General features: G+C 33.0%; 2 protein-coding genes and 2 long non-coding RNA genes across 6 annotated transcripts in view; 1 reads left to right on the plus strand and 3 right to left on the minus strand.

The window, feature by feature from the left end:
* p130CAS (Serine_rich_CAS and FAT-like_CAS_C domain-containing protein p130CAS) overlaps positions 1 to 6,595 on the minus strand; it is a 55,366-nt gene extending 48,771 nt beyond the window's left edge. The window contains exon 1 of one of the 3 annotated variants that reach the window (XM_089701448.1): positions 6,466 to 6,595. In XM_089701448.1, the coding sequence (XP_089557574.1) occupies positions 6,466 to 6,519 (54 nt within the window). In that variant the 5' untranslated portion in view covers positions 6,520 to 6,595. Of the gene's footprint in view, positions 1 to 3,397; positions 3,513 to 3,537; positions 4,233 to 6,465 lie in introns of those variants that run through there. The other 2 variants (XM_089701449.1, XM_089701451.1) reach the window with 2 other exon arrangements.
* The window catches only part of LOC149483913 (uncharacterized), a 227,323-nt gene that overhangs the window by 184,883 nt on the left and 25,795 nt on the right, over positions 1 to 16,645 (minus strand). The window lies entirely within an intron of this gene.
* The window catches only part of LOC149483922 (uncharacterized), a 188,253-nt gene that overhangs the window by 56,444 nt on the left and 115,164 nt on the right, over positions 1 to 16,645 (plus strand). The gene's annotated exons all lie outside the window — the stretch shown is intronic.
* Positions 7,458 to 15,492, minus strand: Ns2 (nucleostemin 2). Its single transcript, XM_089701416.1, has 5 exons — positions 13,293 to 15,492; positions 11,615 to 12,113; positions 10,783 to 10,960; positions 10,314 to 10,461; positions 7,458 to 7,487 (listed from the first exon to the last, which is right to left on the minus strand). The coding sequence occupies exons 1-4, from the start codon at positions 15,360 to 15,362 to the stop codon at positions 10,368 to 10,370; spliced, it is 2,841 nt and encodes a 946-aa protein (XP_089557542.1). The 5' UTR covers positions 15,363 to 15,492; the 3' UTR covers positions 7,458 to 7,487; positions 10,314 to 10,367.

Genomic DNA, 16,645 nt, shown 5'->3' on the forward strand with positions numbered 1-16,645 from the left:
CGCTCTACATTATCTACATATACCTATATAATTGTAAAAAACGAAAATAGGAAGTGCTTTTTCAACTGTTAATAAATTTAAATGTGTACGTGAGAATAAACCAGCGAACGATAAGGCGTTGTTATGTTTATCGCAGTGACAGACGATAGCCAAAACAAAATGGTATTGCTATCGTTTTATCGATAACATTGATACGAGGAGAAACTATTGAGGCCGCCTCACATTCACGTAGCAGTAAGTATTTGAGATAGTTTTTCACATGTACTATGTATTTGTTTGCTATTCCATTTTTTTTACTGTGTCATTTAAATTTTCTAGTTTAACTAGCATCCTTTTATTGATTAAGAAGTTAATAATGTATGAAGGTAAACCATGCACTATATTATAACAATGATTTTAAAGATAAAAATTATTAATTTAACAAAAGTTTATTTATATTTCGATGCATGGTAGTTCTCCATAATAAAATGAACACTAAAATGAAAATCATTTAATTTGATGCCTACCCAACTTAGGCAAATATAAACTTGATCGTCGTGACTAACCAAAACGCAAAAGCCTCTAATTGACGACAAAAAATTAGAAATTGGGGTTAATAGATGTTTTGATGAAGAAATGTGGTGTTGTTTTCTAAGAAAACGTGACTAAGCCGTTTGAAATCTATTAAAGGATATATATTTAATAGATATTGTGTCAACAACAAATGATTTGTATTATAATATAAATCTGCGTTTAGAACATTAGTCATTCTGATGGTATAAATCATTTGGTTTAGCCGGGCTTTAATTATATACCAACCTACCTATTTTTACATTAGAGAATGAATTTATTCTCAAAGATCTATAAAATGTTTTAAGATATCTGTGATCAAACAAGTCTAAATTATGTACCTGTATTTGAATATCACGTTTATATGATTTACGTTAGTAATTTTTGAAAAAGCTATTACCTCAAGTTTAAAACTATTATTAAATATCACAAGATAAATTCATATCATTCTGAAACTTATAATTTTCGAAAGCACTTTATATTTATGTATATTAGACTAATATAATATCTCAATACCACGATTCTATTAAATAGGCCAATGGTGAGATGCAGACAATGTACCGCTGATAAGGATATAGCTTCAGGATAGCTTAGTTAGCATAATTTCCTATTATACTTTAGCTTATCTCATTGCACTGGGGCGGATAGACTCTAATATCGTTTTCAGTCTATTGTATCGGTTTAGAATCGCTCTTTTATCGCCGCACAATCTACATAAGAGAAATCTTACTTCGTCACAAGTTATTATTTCATTGGTACCGTGAAATAAAGTGGCAAAAAAGGATTACTGAATAAAAAGAAATAATAAGATTTTTTGCTAGCTTAAATTAAAATAACAGAACAAGTGTCTCTTAGTGATATGTTTGGTTAAAAATTATTTGCAGGTATGTATTATTTTAATCATGATAAATTTCATTGTTGTATTGAATTCTTTTTATTTTGGATATTCAGTTAAAACATGTTATAACAATAAAATAATAATCAGTTAATACTTTTTCGCATTTCACTGAGGCGACCACATATCATGACTCATTCTAGAGCAAAGTATGTGGGACATGCGCAGACGTCGCTAAACGCGACTCGGAGCTATCTAGGCGACCAGGACGCTAAGTATATCTGTCTAATCTTAACGGGTTATACAAATAAAAGTGTTACTTACCTATATACGTATTAATATAACAATTATAACACGCATGAAGTGTGAGTACTTTTATCGCGACTCAACGAGGATTTTACTCGAACAAGAAGCGTCACGAAGCTTTAGAGACGATTAATGTACATACATACACCTTAGACACGAAAGTCTATCCACAACAAAGAACTCATAAAAGGTATGGAAAGGACTCACAAGGATATTTCAAGATGTCAACGATTTCAATTTTAAGCTCTCGTTATAAACTTGCAAATCAATAAACTGATCTAAAAAATAAGATTTTATTTATTTCTTTCTATTTCTATTCAATTAATAATCATTGATTATGCATACGTAAGAATTTTTCCGAAATTATTTTCAAACTAAACATAGATGTAGAGTTTTAGGTTATGTAGAGTTTATTTAAATAATTTCGTTGTTTTCATTTTTCAAGGAGAATGTACGTAAAGATATCAAAAATAGATAATCATACAGCTTGAAAATTAAAATACTTACATAACAGTTTGAACGATTTGAAACCTATTTACAATGATTAAACGCTATTTAAACTGAAGCTCTACAACAAAACGTAAACAATTTTCCAAATAATCATTTCAATGGCAACCCAATATGGGAAGAAAGACGTATTTCCTGTATTTGTAAATGGAAAGCTGGAAAGTGGAAACAATAACCAAAAATAACCGGCCAACCTTGCACACGCCTTTTGGATCAATAGAGCCTTGAACTCAACCGCGCTGAAACTGTAAGCATGCCAACGAAAATTGCCTTACGATCGCGAGTTCCGATTCTCATTACGTTAACTAGAATAGGAATTGAAAATAATTTCTTCTTTTTATAGATGTTATTTCGATTTAGTTTTCTTGTTATGGAAGCGATCACATAATTTGAAATCAAAAACGTAAAGTCCGATTGTATTTGTATTTCATTTTAAATTAAAAATCTAGATATTATTGCCATGATTTGAAATCTGTAAGATATGAAAAAATATATACAAAATGAAAAGTAAATACATTTTCCTTGGACGCTAAGAAAATTCTATTTTTAGAACTCTCTTGTGACGTAAGTTTTCTTGCAACTGTGTGATAAGGCAAATCGATAAACATGCGTTCATTGAGTGACTCCTGTTGTTTGTTTGTTCCACTAATGCTGATTAATATTAATAAGAATAGTATATTTCTTTTACAACGCGATTAGAAAGATAATTAGCTGTCTTAGCGAGATATTACACATAACTAATAAATGAATCATTAATTATGTAATATTGTTTTTATGCACACACATTTTAATGTTTATTTTGTTATAAATAATAAATAATTATCTCTATATTGTTAAAGCGAAATGTAAAATAATGCGTAAAAATTAAAATTTTCATGCCACGGCCACGGTCACGATAAGTAATTACTTTACCGAGATAATCATCCATGATGACATTACTTATCAGTACTACGCTTACACATTATTTTGAAGTATTGAGGAAATTAAATGTATAAATCGAAGGTAAGTACCTATCGTATGATAAAGTGATAAGAATAAAAGATATTATGTGCATATTTTATAGATTTTAGAGGAAATATTATAACGCCGAACCTTCTCTTAAATATTAGCTTTGAGTGTATTTTATGCCTTGTTAAAATGAAAATAATAAGAAAAAATTGAAATTTAGAAAATACGCGCATAATAGTACATAGTAATTACCAATTCCCGTCGTCTTCTATTTACTCGAGGCCTAGAAGCATTGTTTGACCGTACTCCGACACCGGTAGCGCCTGTACGATTACGCGCACGCTCGCACTGTACGTCCGGAAAAGCGAGAAAAGCGTAAACTCAGAACTCACCTGCGTGGGAAGCACAGTCTCCCGGCCAAGGGGTATCGACATTTTGCTAGCGGCGCCGCCGGCCGCGCCCCGGCGCCCGCCCGCGCCGCACCATCCACCGACCCGTCACTACAGCCCCAACACCGCCCGCCGCCGGTCCCACCGACTCCTTACCGACTCCAGCGCTCGCAACGATAAACACTTCCCCAACTATTTCAAAAACAAATCCAGCACGGCACTATTACTGTACTACCATCGCACATCACCTGAAACTTTTTACAGCTGCGTAAAAACACGCAAGAAAAACAATGCCGATTATGCGAGTACGGGCGAAGTAGCGGCGCGACGGTAACTCGATAAACACCCGTTCGTGCTAGCGTGAGCGTACGACTGGCGGTGCGGAGACGATGGAGCCGCGCGCAATTCGCCCCGCGCCTTTACGGCCCTCGCTAGTCGCTACCCACTACGCTACGCCGCTGCGAGATCACACAGCCTCCTTCATCTCGATCCTTGGTCACATGGACACGTGCGGTGGACGCGGACGTAGTGCGGTTATCGAGCGCGAGTACACATGCGCAATACCTCCTCACTACTTCTCTGTGTTCTCCGTAACTCATTCATTTGAACTCATAACATAACACAATGCACACCTGAACAAATATTATGAACACCACGATCATAGGTGCGGTGCTACCTAAATACTTCACATAATAGAGTTAAGAAATGATGCTCTCCGTGACATATTTTCCGCACGGTTAGTTATTTTTACTACAAAGCTCAAAGGACCATTTTATTATTTGTACTTTCATATTTTTTGTATTTTACCACACAAAAACGTAATCGATCACACTGGAATATATACCCGATCTGACACAGCCAGAAATTATAGTAGATACTACTTAATTCATTTAAGATTGTTTGTATTTATACACAGGATGGAATTATTAAAAACATTTTTCATTTATAATATTATTATAACTATCCAATTATGAAACGTTATTTAAGTTTTCATTGGTGATAAAACACGCATTTAGTTCACGAAATTTCATTCATCATCCACCAAACCCACGCTGTTTAGAAATGAATGAATATTAAGGACAAATGTAAAACAAGAATCCTAGTACGAAATTCCAGTAGATAGAAGGGATGTGGGCATGCGTAGGCGCTTCCGAGGCTGCAAACTTAGGTGGTTCGCCCACTTTTCCTTTCCGACACGTTCACCGCTCCAGATTACGTCATTATACATTATCTTAATATTAGTGCATTTAACTAGTCTTGGCATGAAATTGACATTTGCTTGACCACTTGAGCGGTGAGCCCTTCACGAATCAAAGTAAATAAAATCGAAACAATGTCTTGTACGAGTATGGTGCTTAAATAAATCATCTATAAGAAATTTTTATGTATAACATATAATACACAATACACATATGATAATAGAGTGCTTGAAAGATTACAGGTATTATTTGATTTAAGAAACAATCGCCACTCAAACTTAACTCATAATAAAGTTCTTTTTATTCGCAGGTCCTTCGAGTATAATTTGATATAATATAAGCATTTTTAATGATAAATAATTAGTTTAGATAACTATGTTTTATACTTTGTAAAACTTATTTCCCTCTCTAAATAAAATCTTCAAAATAAGAATGTTGTGTTTTTATTTTTTCTTTGAAAGTCGAAGCTTTTAACCCGACAGCTAGGGAGGGTTGGTTTTCTCAAGCGTATTATGTATGGACTCGTATGTAATATTGCTTATATCTTTATAATATCTTAAATTAAACTAAATCCAAACTAATAAACGTCTCTACATACCTAATGATAGAGATATCGTTAGATTCGTCTTTATAACCCGAACGTTCATATTAGAAACATATGATATTATAATATGTACTTAAACAAGACGCTTTACTTTAAAGTATTTTTAATCGTGCAATGTGTGTATTTAATGAATAGAATATGAAAGGGTTTATAACATAATATGATGAAAATATAAAAGTGGTAAAGCATATTTTTTTAGTTTACAATTTATTTATATTGTACAAAATAGCGTCATGGGAGGCCCGTGTCCCAGGTACCAGCAGTGGGAACGTATGTCAGCTGATGATGATGATGATGACACAAAATACCCGAGGCGCGGATGACTCTACAAATGTGAAATGTCTTCCCCTTGTTATTTTCTTTTTCAAATATGTATATGTATAGAGCTGTAAAGGAAGGCTAAAGCAAGAATGCCGTTCAGATATTATGCGCGTACTAACTATTTTGACCGTTCATAATAGAAAAATATTCTGTAGGTAGAGCGCGAGCGGGAATATGAGAAATTATATTCTTGATCATATCCCATTTAAAGTTACGAATTCTAGTACTCATCCATTTCAACATAACGTTATATTGTAAATAGGTATACTAATTCTAAAATTTATCGCGCAAAATAATGTGAAAGTATGGTGGAATACTTAAGAGCCTTCCTAAAAATATTTGTATTTGCAAAATTTTCAAAAAGCGCTTTTCAAATTCTAATTATTCATTTTAAAGTCTGCCTTGTTTAAAATAAATAATTAAATATATTTAATATAAATAAAGGTGCTGGTGCATATTATAGGTAAAGTTCGAGGAATAACGAATAAATATTAAATTAATGGATGCCCACTCACAAAAGCTTATTAGTTAATGATATGTACCTCCTTTTTAAACATAAAAAAATAAGGAAGAAAGAATAGATACAGAGCTTTTAGCCTAGAATTCATATTAATTATGGCTCAATGTTGTGTATTTTATATACAGTAGGCACATTATTTCTTCTGTAAAAATATTCATTTTGAATAATTAAAAAAAAATGTCTAAGTAATCTTTTTAGAACCAAGCAGTGTTATAAAAATGTATTTACAATAATAGAAAACATTTATAAAATTCTCTAGATTAAATAGAAAATATACAAATTAGTACCTGAACATCTTCCATATCACCTTCAAACATGGTCCATCTACCAAAACCCGACATATTTTACCCACACAATTCACATTTAAATTTAATTCTTATAAAAAGCATATTACAAGTGCACTCGTGCGCATGTTTAAATCGGCTACGTGACACTGCAATGACAAAACACTATTTAATGTTTGTTCAGCAAATTATACCGCAAAATATTCTATGTTAGACAAGCCGCTTTCACACTGGCGTCGCTTGATAAAAGATTGAAGAACCGCTACGTTTTCGGCACATATATGTCTACTACTAAGACATTCGTGCGTAAATTTGTTAATGCTTTTAACTTTGTCCTCAATAAGTCCACTCATAAAATCTCGTCACGAAAATATAAATGTAACGTTCCCTAAAATATCAGCATTTTTTTGCCACTTTTAAACACGTAGCTGTTTGTAAGTCGAATATCAGAGCGAAGCTTGGCCTAAAATTGAAATTGATTGCCCCGAGTCGTATTCATTGACGTGATTGAGGCGAATGGATGAAATGGGCCTTGCGAGACTGCTTGCTATAGTAATTGACCCAACAAAACGTACATAATATGCAATGTCCATTGATTTGCCTTGAGAAAATTGTCGCTGAGATTCGCTAACTATTGAAACAAATAATTTAAAGTGCAAATCTTGAAATTTTGCAAAGATGTATCAAACTTTTGCAGCACATAATATTTTAATTGTTAAAAAGATTTAATTTTTATTATAATTCTACTGTTTTTAAAAATACTTATAATTTATAAAATATTTTAATGATTAAGTATATTTTCTTCATTCTGATATGATAGCTGGTTATAGTTGACTATTCATGAAATTTTATAATTTTACTTTTCCAAGTTTTTTATATTTTACACTTTCGAATGTACGTTTCCCGTCAAGTGAGTCCAATCATATAAGTAGTTAGTAGTAGGACCTAGTTAATTATGAAAACGACGCAGTATACTCTATGATTAAAACACATCATAACAGCAAAGTTGTTTATTACAAATTAAGGCTGCAGTCTAGCAAAATTGCGTTTTCAACAAGTTATTTGACAATTTTTTCCCGGCTAATGAAATGATAAACTGAATTTTTTTTTCTTGTTTATCAATTAGTGTTATATACGCAATGCGCGTGAATTTTTTCACATCTATAAAGTTACTTTATGTTACCTTAATCAGGCCTTCAAGATAAGTCTCTTTCCCCCAAAGACATTTCGAGCTAAGTTTGTGCACTCACTACGTTGCAACCGATTACAATTTACACAATCTGATCAGCGCATTATTATCCTTATATAGTCGTTATTAAAAACTGCTGAATACAATTGCCGAAAAACTTATGATTTTCTTAATTAGAATGTTATAAATTCATTAAATTTCCCATTTTTTGCCTTACAAAATCTATTGATAAATACTGCTAAAAGTTATTTTTTCCATTAATTTATTCGAGTTGGTTGAAGACCAATGAGTATTAATCCTTTAAAATTTTTTTTTTTTGAATTTTGATAATTCTTTAAATATTAAAAAAATATTTAAAATAATTAGGAAAAATCCTAGCGAATTTCTTTAGTCGCGCTCCTTGGGCCGGAGCGTTCTGACGTGTGCTGTACGCTCGATTTTCCTTCATACCGAAGTGAAAGTTGCTCTACTTCATTAAATTTAATATTTTTGTTAATTGATTATTTTTATCTTAGTTTTGTGCAAATATTCGTATTTTTAAACTTTTCGTATTTCTTGATTTCGATATGGAAAATAAACGAAAAAAATACGCGTGTAACTACTAGAAAAAAAATTATCTTCGAACATAAAGTTAATGAAACCAAATAGATTGCAAAGGTGATTGGCAACAATTTCTTTATTTTACGGGGTGTCAGTAAAGGGATGTATATTTCTTTAAAACTAAAGTAAGCTCATAAGTTTTCTTATAATATAATTTTTTTGAAGTTCCAAAAATGTTTATTTTTCGTTTGAGAAATACGAAATATAATATAAACTTGTATTGAGAACTTGAACTTCCCAAGTTCATCCGGGGAAATCCCCATACGGGGAAAATGATTTGTTTACTCCAAAATTGATCCGAGGTGTTTTAATTTTTTCTTCTAGTCATTTTCAACGTAGCGGCATTTTGTTTGATTATTAATTTTGTAACTTAAATACAGGATGTTGGTTTTATATTCTGATCTTACAGACGCGCTGACAAATTTAGTCCGCCATTTCTAGTTTAGTCTACCAACTCTAAGTACCAATATTAAAACGAATGGATTATCATCACATCATCAAAACTCAGACGTAATGGAAGATCACAATAACATAGAAAATTCAGTGGGTGTTGAGAACTAAACAAACAGAAGTAACAGAGACGCGAAGAATAAAAAAAGAGGACGAAAACGATAATTCGTTGATGCTTTCCCTTTTCGACGTATTGTTAGGGTACATCACCAATCTGCAAAAAACAAAACTGATGATTCCCAATTGCTGATTAAAAATGAAAAACAAATAATCGACAACAGTGGTGAAAATTTGCTGATCACAATGAAACATCCTTCAGTGGTAGCAGATTTACTCATTTAAAATGTATCGGTGAACAGCGTAAAGGAGAGGAGGACAGGAAAACATTATGAATGTGGATGGTGGATTGTATACAGGGTGTAATCGATAAGGCGATTATGACGTTATTATTGCAGGTATCAAAAAACTTAAAACTGATATCGAAATTACTTTACCTAATGAGCAAAATGACAATAATAACTTTTTAAAAGTATAACGAGAAATATCTAAAAAATTTACTTTATACACTCCCATATCAAAAAGGGAAAATGGGACTAGTAGAAGTTAAATGTCTAATTCCGGCAAAAGACATGAATGCGGAAGATGCGGTTAAAAAAAATTTAATATTTGAAATACAATGCAAAAAATAACACTTTTGTCATAGATAAGAATCATGACTATTTTTTCCAAATTCAGGGACAACTAAACGTTGCAGAAGCAGAAGTCTGCTTATTTGCTGTTTGGACTGGAGTGAATCATTCGTTAAAAATAGAATATATAAAAAAGTATGTAACGTTTAGGCAAAATAAAATGATGGACCATTATCAAGATTTTACATAAATTGCCTACTGTCAGAATTGATTGATTCGAGACTTCAGCATTCGATGACCATCAAGGACCCATCCTATATCATTCAAGCGATTGAAAAAAAAGAGATAAATCCAGTGCAACCGATAAAGCATCAGAATGCTAGCAAAAGATTTATTAGGTTTATCAATATAAATCTATATATTATACATAATATAATAAATCTGTAGAAGACGCGAAGACTGACATCCGCGCGGACGGAGTCGCGGGCGGAAGCTAGTCAGAAATAAATATCTTTTGTTTTAATTTGTGTATTTTTCTATTTAATAATTTTTTAACACAAACATGACATTTTTTTTATTATATACAAAATTTGTTTATCCGTTTTATTAGTTAAACTGAACAACTTTCACTAAGAAACTTAGGTCGAAAAAAATGTATAGAGTTATGCATTTTGTATGGAAAGCTTATTTTTTTTTATATTTCGTCCAAATTTCTATCAGTTATATCAACATGAAGTTGAAGATATCAATAGAAAGTATTCGCAAATTTTGTGTACTGATAAAAAAAAAAATCACCCGGTGTAATTTTCACGAAAATTGTTTCAAATTGTAATTTTTGGTACTTATTACGAATTTTAAAGTATGCATACGAATGATTTAATTTTTAAAAATTAAGTGGAGCAACTTTCCCTTAGTACATTTGTATTATTTACATATAGGATGACAGGATGCATTTGTTTGCACTACTAGACCAAGCCCTTAAGTAAGAGTATAAGTGTAGGTTTTATGGCAAATTGTAGCTATGTCATTTTGTTCGCTCATCGATTACTGCGTTTGCTCATCCTTAAATCTCGTTCAATCTCATACTGGCGTACATCTGTCCGACCAAGGAAGTCTTGACGTTCCAAGTACCTGCAAATAAATAGGTATTAATATTTGTTTGCAAGAATATTTATTCACTTTTTCAATCAATTATTATGAGAGAAGATTAAGATATTTGAGATAGATACCTAGTTCCTATTCAAAACGCATTGCATTCATTTAATAACGTACACCGTTTTGAGCAGTGGTATCAACAAGTTCACATCAATTGAAAATCAATTTTATTTCCTGCACGCTCGCCCGGTTCCGAAACCCTGGCTTTTCGATATTAAGTCCGAGCAAAACGAATGTGTGAACTAAGCCACCACTGCTGCAACGTCAATACGACAATATAATAAAAATAAAATTTACCCAGCCTTTCCCTTGTTGTGACTGGTTATTTCTTCCTCGATTCCTTCATCCGCCTTATATGTATTCCAATCTAATTTGGACTTTTCTAGAGTTGACAATGTGTTCTTCTTATTCAACTGGCCTACAATACTGGACAATCCTGCTGGTTTTGCACGTGGTGAAGGTCCTTCTTTACATACTGAAAAAGTAAAATTAAATTTTAAATTACTTACTTAATACTTAAATAGTATCCGTTTTATAAAGAAACTACCACTATGAAAGGAATTTTAAATGAAAAAGGATAACTCAAGAGTACAATATGCTTTCAGCAGTATATATGGATATACATATGTACAAACACATATCATATAATCTCAAAATTGATTAAATGCATTATTAAAGATAAAACATTTGTTGGATTAAACTGCTTACATAATTATTATTATCGATGTTTATTCAAATTATTTAAAATTTGTTAATTATTTTTGGTTAAATTTAATTCAATAATGGCGCAGTTTCATTAGTCGATAGGCCCGCATGCGGGGTGCGAGAGATTTCTGGAACGCATGCCACAGGGCCAGCATTCGGGGAACCGTTTTCATTAGTCGATAGGGCCCGCATGCGGGGTGTAGTTAGAACCTCCATTTTCCAAGCTGTATATTGACCGATGAATTTCATTGGTCGATATCACGGTCGGTATTAAGCATGCGGGGAACTTGTTTTCATTGGTTGTTATCTCGCCTGCGGGGACTCCCCGTATGCTGTATACCGAACGAGTTATCGACTAATGAAACTGCGCCATAAAGGCAATTGTCTTTATTTCAATTTCTAGAATATTGTGAACTTCACCTACCTAAAGTTGGTTTTTCAGCTGTCTTTACTCTTTCTTTAATTACGTTATTTTCTACTACTATAGTTTCGCCTGCAAACTCAAATATCCTTTTTTCCCTATCCTTATCAGTGTTAGCTTTTGGTGGTTCGATTTTCTTTTTATTTGCTATATTGACGGTATCTCCCTTAACTGGTTGACTGATGATCTCTTGTGTTTTAGGTTTTGGTTTTGAATCCGTTCCTTCTAAGAATTTTGCCCACAGATCTTCTTCTCTCTTCTTTTCCTCTTCCGGATCAGCTGTTCCTTGTTTTTCTGGTTCTGGTTCTTCTGTTTCTTCTGTCTCATCTTTTTTTATTTTCTTCTTGGGTGCACTTTGTTGTTTACTCTTCCGCTTTTTTGTTTTAGTTTCAACTTCATTTTCAAACTGTTGTTCAGTTTCCTCATCAGCCGATTCTTCTTCTGAAACTTTCTCTGGCTCCTCTGGTACATAATCATCATCACTTTCACTCCCTGAAGACATCTGAAATATATGCCATCATTTTTTATAATAAATAATTTTAAATTTACCTTGATCTATATTTTTAAGATTAATGAAATGCAAGATTGATAATAATTAGAGCCAATGGCTATAAATAAGATTATAATATATATGTCACGGCTAAAGGTAGGTGAGAACATAAACTTAAGATTAGCCGGCTAAACTTAGGTTTATTTTCGACGAGGTGTTAATGTTAGTTTGTTCTATCTTTAGCCGGCTAAACTTAAGTGTAACCGCAGGCCCGTGGCTAAAAATGTCGGGGTGGGTAGATTTGGTTAGCGCCGGGCCGGTGGAGGGCTTGAGGGGCCCGCACAGTGCCAGAAAACACTCGCCCTGTTCCTTACATGTATTATAGTAACCAAATCTACCCACCCCGACTCAGGGCAGAAAGCTGGTGGCTAGGTTAGGTTAGGTTAGAACTCTTAAGACCCGCACGAGCCGAGCGAGCGCAGCGAGCGTGCTGCGGCAGCAGCCGGCGAAGTGCCAGAAAACACTCGCCCTGTTCCTTACATGTATTATAGTAACCAAATCTACCCACCCCGACATTTTTAGCCACGGGCCTGCGGTTACACTTAAGTTTAGCCGGCTAAAGATAGAACAAACTAACATTAACACCTCGTCGAAAATAAACCTAAGTTTAGCCGGCTAATCTTAAGTTTATGTTCTCACCTACCTTTAGCCGTAACATATACATGTTCAAAGATAGTAATTGTTTCGTATTCAGTTCCTTAAATAAAAATACTGGAATTTTATTACCACCAAAAATATATAAAAATTTAAAAAGGTAAATAATGACTTGAATGTTGATTGATTTTAGCAATAATTTCAAAATATAAATAAACATTCACATTCTAAATTATACCTAGCTCACTGGCAATATACACAGTAACATTGTCTTTATTAGATTGCTGATATCAGATGCCATATATGCATATGGCATGAAAATAAAATCTATTTCATGCTAAACTAATATACATAATAGCATAATAAATAATTTAATTAAACAATTAACATGCAATCAATATGATGCTAAGTTATTTAAAAAGTATTGATTATGAATAGAAAAACCAAATTCTGGCAATAAATTTTATTTTTAAATATTGGTTACAGAGACATTTACAATTTCTAAGGCTTCTTCTTATTCCTATTCCTATTTTTAACATTGGACACTTCATAAAAGTTGCTGCCTGTTTTGGTACGCTTCTGTGCTCTCTCAATAGCCCTTCTTCTTTTAGCTGTTAACTTTGTTTTCACAGGTGCCTCTCCATTTGCCTTCCTTTTCTTTCCTTGTTGAGTTATTTCTTCAATAATAAATGTACCACTGGCAGCTTGAATTCTCTGTTTCTTAATTTCCTTAACAGTTTCAGGATCATTTGTCAAATAATCTTCAACATCACTGCATTCTTTGTCATCATTGCTATAGAAACTACTAATATCTGAGTCACTATCATCACCATCTTGTTCTTTATCATCTTCAGTTTGTGGTGTTTCTGTAACATTACTTTTATCCTCATCTTTATCTTGGGATTCATCATTCTCATCATTATTTTGTTCATCAATTCCTTTAAGTTCTTCTGGTATATCAACATTGTTTAATGGCTTGACATCATCTACATTATCAAATTGCAATCCTACTCTTATTTTTGCAAAATCTTGAGCTATCACTAATTTATTGATTTTTAAAGTTGGTTTATCTGTAGCATCAGTTTTAGTCTCTGTCTCAGTTGCCTCAGCAACATTTTCATCTGTTTTGTTTTCAGGTGCAATTTCCTGCGCTTCTTTTGGTTCATCATCCTTAGTTTGTTTGGATAATGGAATTTCAAATCCTTCCGGCGCAACATAGAATGGAAGCTTTCCTCTTTGCCAATCATTCAATACCATTTTAGCCACAGAACTAATATCAGGTTCTCCTTTCTTTAACAACTTTCCAGTTCGAGCTGCAAGTTTCTCTAAAAATTCAGTTGATGTATCCCAGCCATCTACCTTGTAAGTTTTAACTAGATATTCTTTTCGCACTCTTTTGATTACTTCTTCGATATAGTCTTCTGGATTTTGAACTAATTCAACTCTAACCACACCCTTGAGGACTTTTTCAGTGTCTGTTTCAGCGGATGGATACACAACACCAGGACAATCAATTAAGTATATCCTTCTCATTAATGTTATGTATTGCCAGACTTTCGTCTCACCAGCAATAGGAGCCACTTTACAGACTTTTTTCGCTCTTAATGTATTGATCACAGAAGATTTACCCGTATTCGGATAACCTATGAGCCCAACACTAATCTGTTTCTTATCAATGTGAAGTTTAGCAAACTGACGCAATAGATTAATTAATGATCCTTTACCAAATGGATGTGTCATAGATGCATGGAAAGCTATCGTTGGGTATTCTGCACTCAATATAGCTACCCATCGCTGTGTTACCCAATTCGGCACCAAATCTACTTTGTTCAATATGAATATTAAATGTTTATGGGGCTTTTCCTCTCTTAGAAACTTTTCAACATAGGGGCTCCTTGTACCCATAGGATCACGAGCATCTAGAACTTGTAGTAATACATCAGAAGAATCTATTACTTTGTACAATTCATTCCATATTCGTCTACTCATTCCAGCACCAAAAATCCACTCTCTTTGGCCGTCTTTCATACCTGTATCCTCACGCACTCTATCAATATCCTTGCTTTCATCATATTTTTCAGCACTTTCTTCAACTGCTTTAGACAATGTATCTAAATCATTAAATTTAAGGTTCACTCTCTTCCTTTGTTTCTTTGGACCAAATGTTTTATCAAATCCTTCTGTATCGAGAAGATGCACACGAGCATGTTTAGCCTTTTCATTAAGTAGAGTTATTGGTAAATTTGTTGGTTTCATAACAACCTGATATGGATTTTTGACTGCAGCACCAAACTCATCTTGAAACTTTTGTAGAGCATTCTGGGAAATAACCCTAGAATTTCCAAACCACTTTTGATTAGGTTCTACCCTTGCCTGAGTTCCCGAAGGAAGCCAACCTTGGAATGGAGCAGGTGTTAATATTTTTCCAGTTTTATCTCTTTTAGCTTTAAAGTTCCTGTACATCTGCAGTCTCTTTATAGTGCCTTTTGTACGTGGTTTACCAACACCCTTTAATCCTTCAGTTGGTCGATCAGGATTCATTGAATGTCCAGATTTATTGAATCCCTCTTTTCGGGGAGCCCCCGGAGCGGACCGTACTTTACCCATTTTGTGTTTGTAAAAATATCACTAATATAATGTTAGCACACAATAAAAATATACAACTAAACTTTAAGTTGAGGTTATGTGCATTGTGGACTTACACCACAATGTTCAATTTTCAATTGACATATCAATACGATAAGCGAACTAACTTCACTTCATTGACAGTCATTAAAATAATAATGAAAAAACTTAAGATGCGTTAGAAAAGTTATACACACCTTAGAACCGTTGAAGGAGCGTCAAAATTGATAAATAGTCGTCAATCATATGAATCCACAAACGTTTAAAATACACACACAACCAATTACACCAAAATGTAACCGTAACAAAAAGTAAAAAACAACAGTTCGATTTTATTTAGTTTGTAGCAAACTTCAGACCAATGTTAATGTAGATAACAAATGATCTAGATACAGCAATAAAAATTACAGATAACATAAATGAAACATTTATATCTTTACTTAATATTTTTAACATCAATAACTGTCCACTATAAATATGCACTTAATAGTTGGCATTTTCTAAACAATAATTAACATAATATGCTATTCCTCTAGTAGATTTATACGACAAGTTTTACGATATAAGCCAAAGTGTTTATAGTTATTTTTTAGATTGTCATTATCTTTCAACTCATTTTTTTGTAATTTATAGCCACTTGCACATTACAAAAATAATAAAAAAAGATATTCCCCGTTTTCCAATTACAGCTCTAGAGCGCATTATGTGGCATAATGTTTAACGTTGAATGTTCCAACTACAGCAACGCTTCGCACAATCGAGCACTAGAAAAAGTAATGCGCGTGAATTGATGCGTGCAATCGATTTATCGATAGTAGTTATTAATTGTTGGAAAAAAAATTTAAAGCTTTCGTTTCATTGTAGTTTTTTCGAAATAATCAAAGTTAATTCAAATTGTGTTAAAAAATAAATAAAAGTATGGATGAAGGTACAAACATTGAAAAAATGTTAATGAAAAAATCAAAATCCAAATTACTTAAAATAACCGTAAATATTTTTCAACCAATTATTATGTATACCACTTTATTTACACATTAATGAGGTTATTGCTAACTCTATGAATATTTTTTTTTCAACACTGTACATAGCGCAACCTGCTGGTGCGTTTCACGTTCCAATTAAGCATCAGCATAATTCGGCATTGTGCGGCACTGAGTCGCATTATGCTCTGTAATTGGAAAACGGGGATTGTGACTGTATAAAATGTGCCGAGAGTCTGGAGTATTTATTATCTATCGAATTATACACTGCGTTAATCTGTCAAA

The sequence above is a fragment of the Colias philodice genome, chromosome 12 (genome assembly GCF_061535455.1).
Source record: "Colias philodice isolate Cphi_HAF_F1 chromosome 12, ilColPhil1 Martin Lab GWU primary, whole genome shotgun sequence".
Taxonomy (NCBI): domain Eukaryota; kingdom Metazoa; phylum Arthropoda; class Insecta; order Lepidoptera; family Pieridae; genus Colias; species Colias philodice.

Bases quoted from the DNA above. Each gene is read 5' to 3' on its own strand.
- Ns2 (XM_089701416.1), bottom strand. From the start codon at position 15,362: ATGGGTAAAGTACGGTCCGCTCCGGGGGCTCCCCGAAAAGAGGGATTC. The intron at 12,114-13,292 runs GTTAAAAATAGG...CATATATTTCAG, and splicing joins ACTTTTATGAAGTGTCCAAT to ATGTCTTCAGGGAGTGAAAG. The intron at 10,462-10,782 runs GTAAATTTTATT...ATTTATTTGCAG, and splicing joins CACAACAAGGGAAAGGCTGG to GTACTTGGAACGTCAAGACT.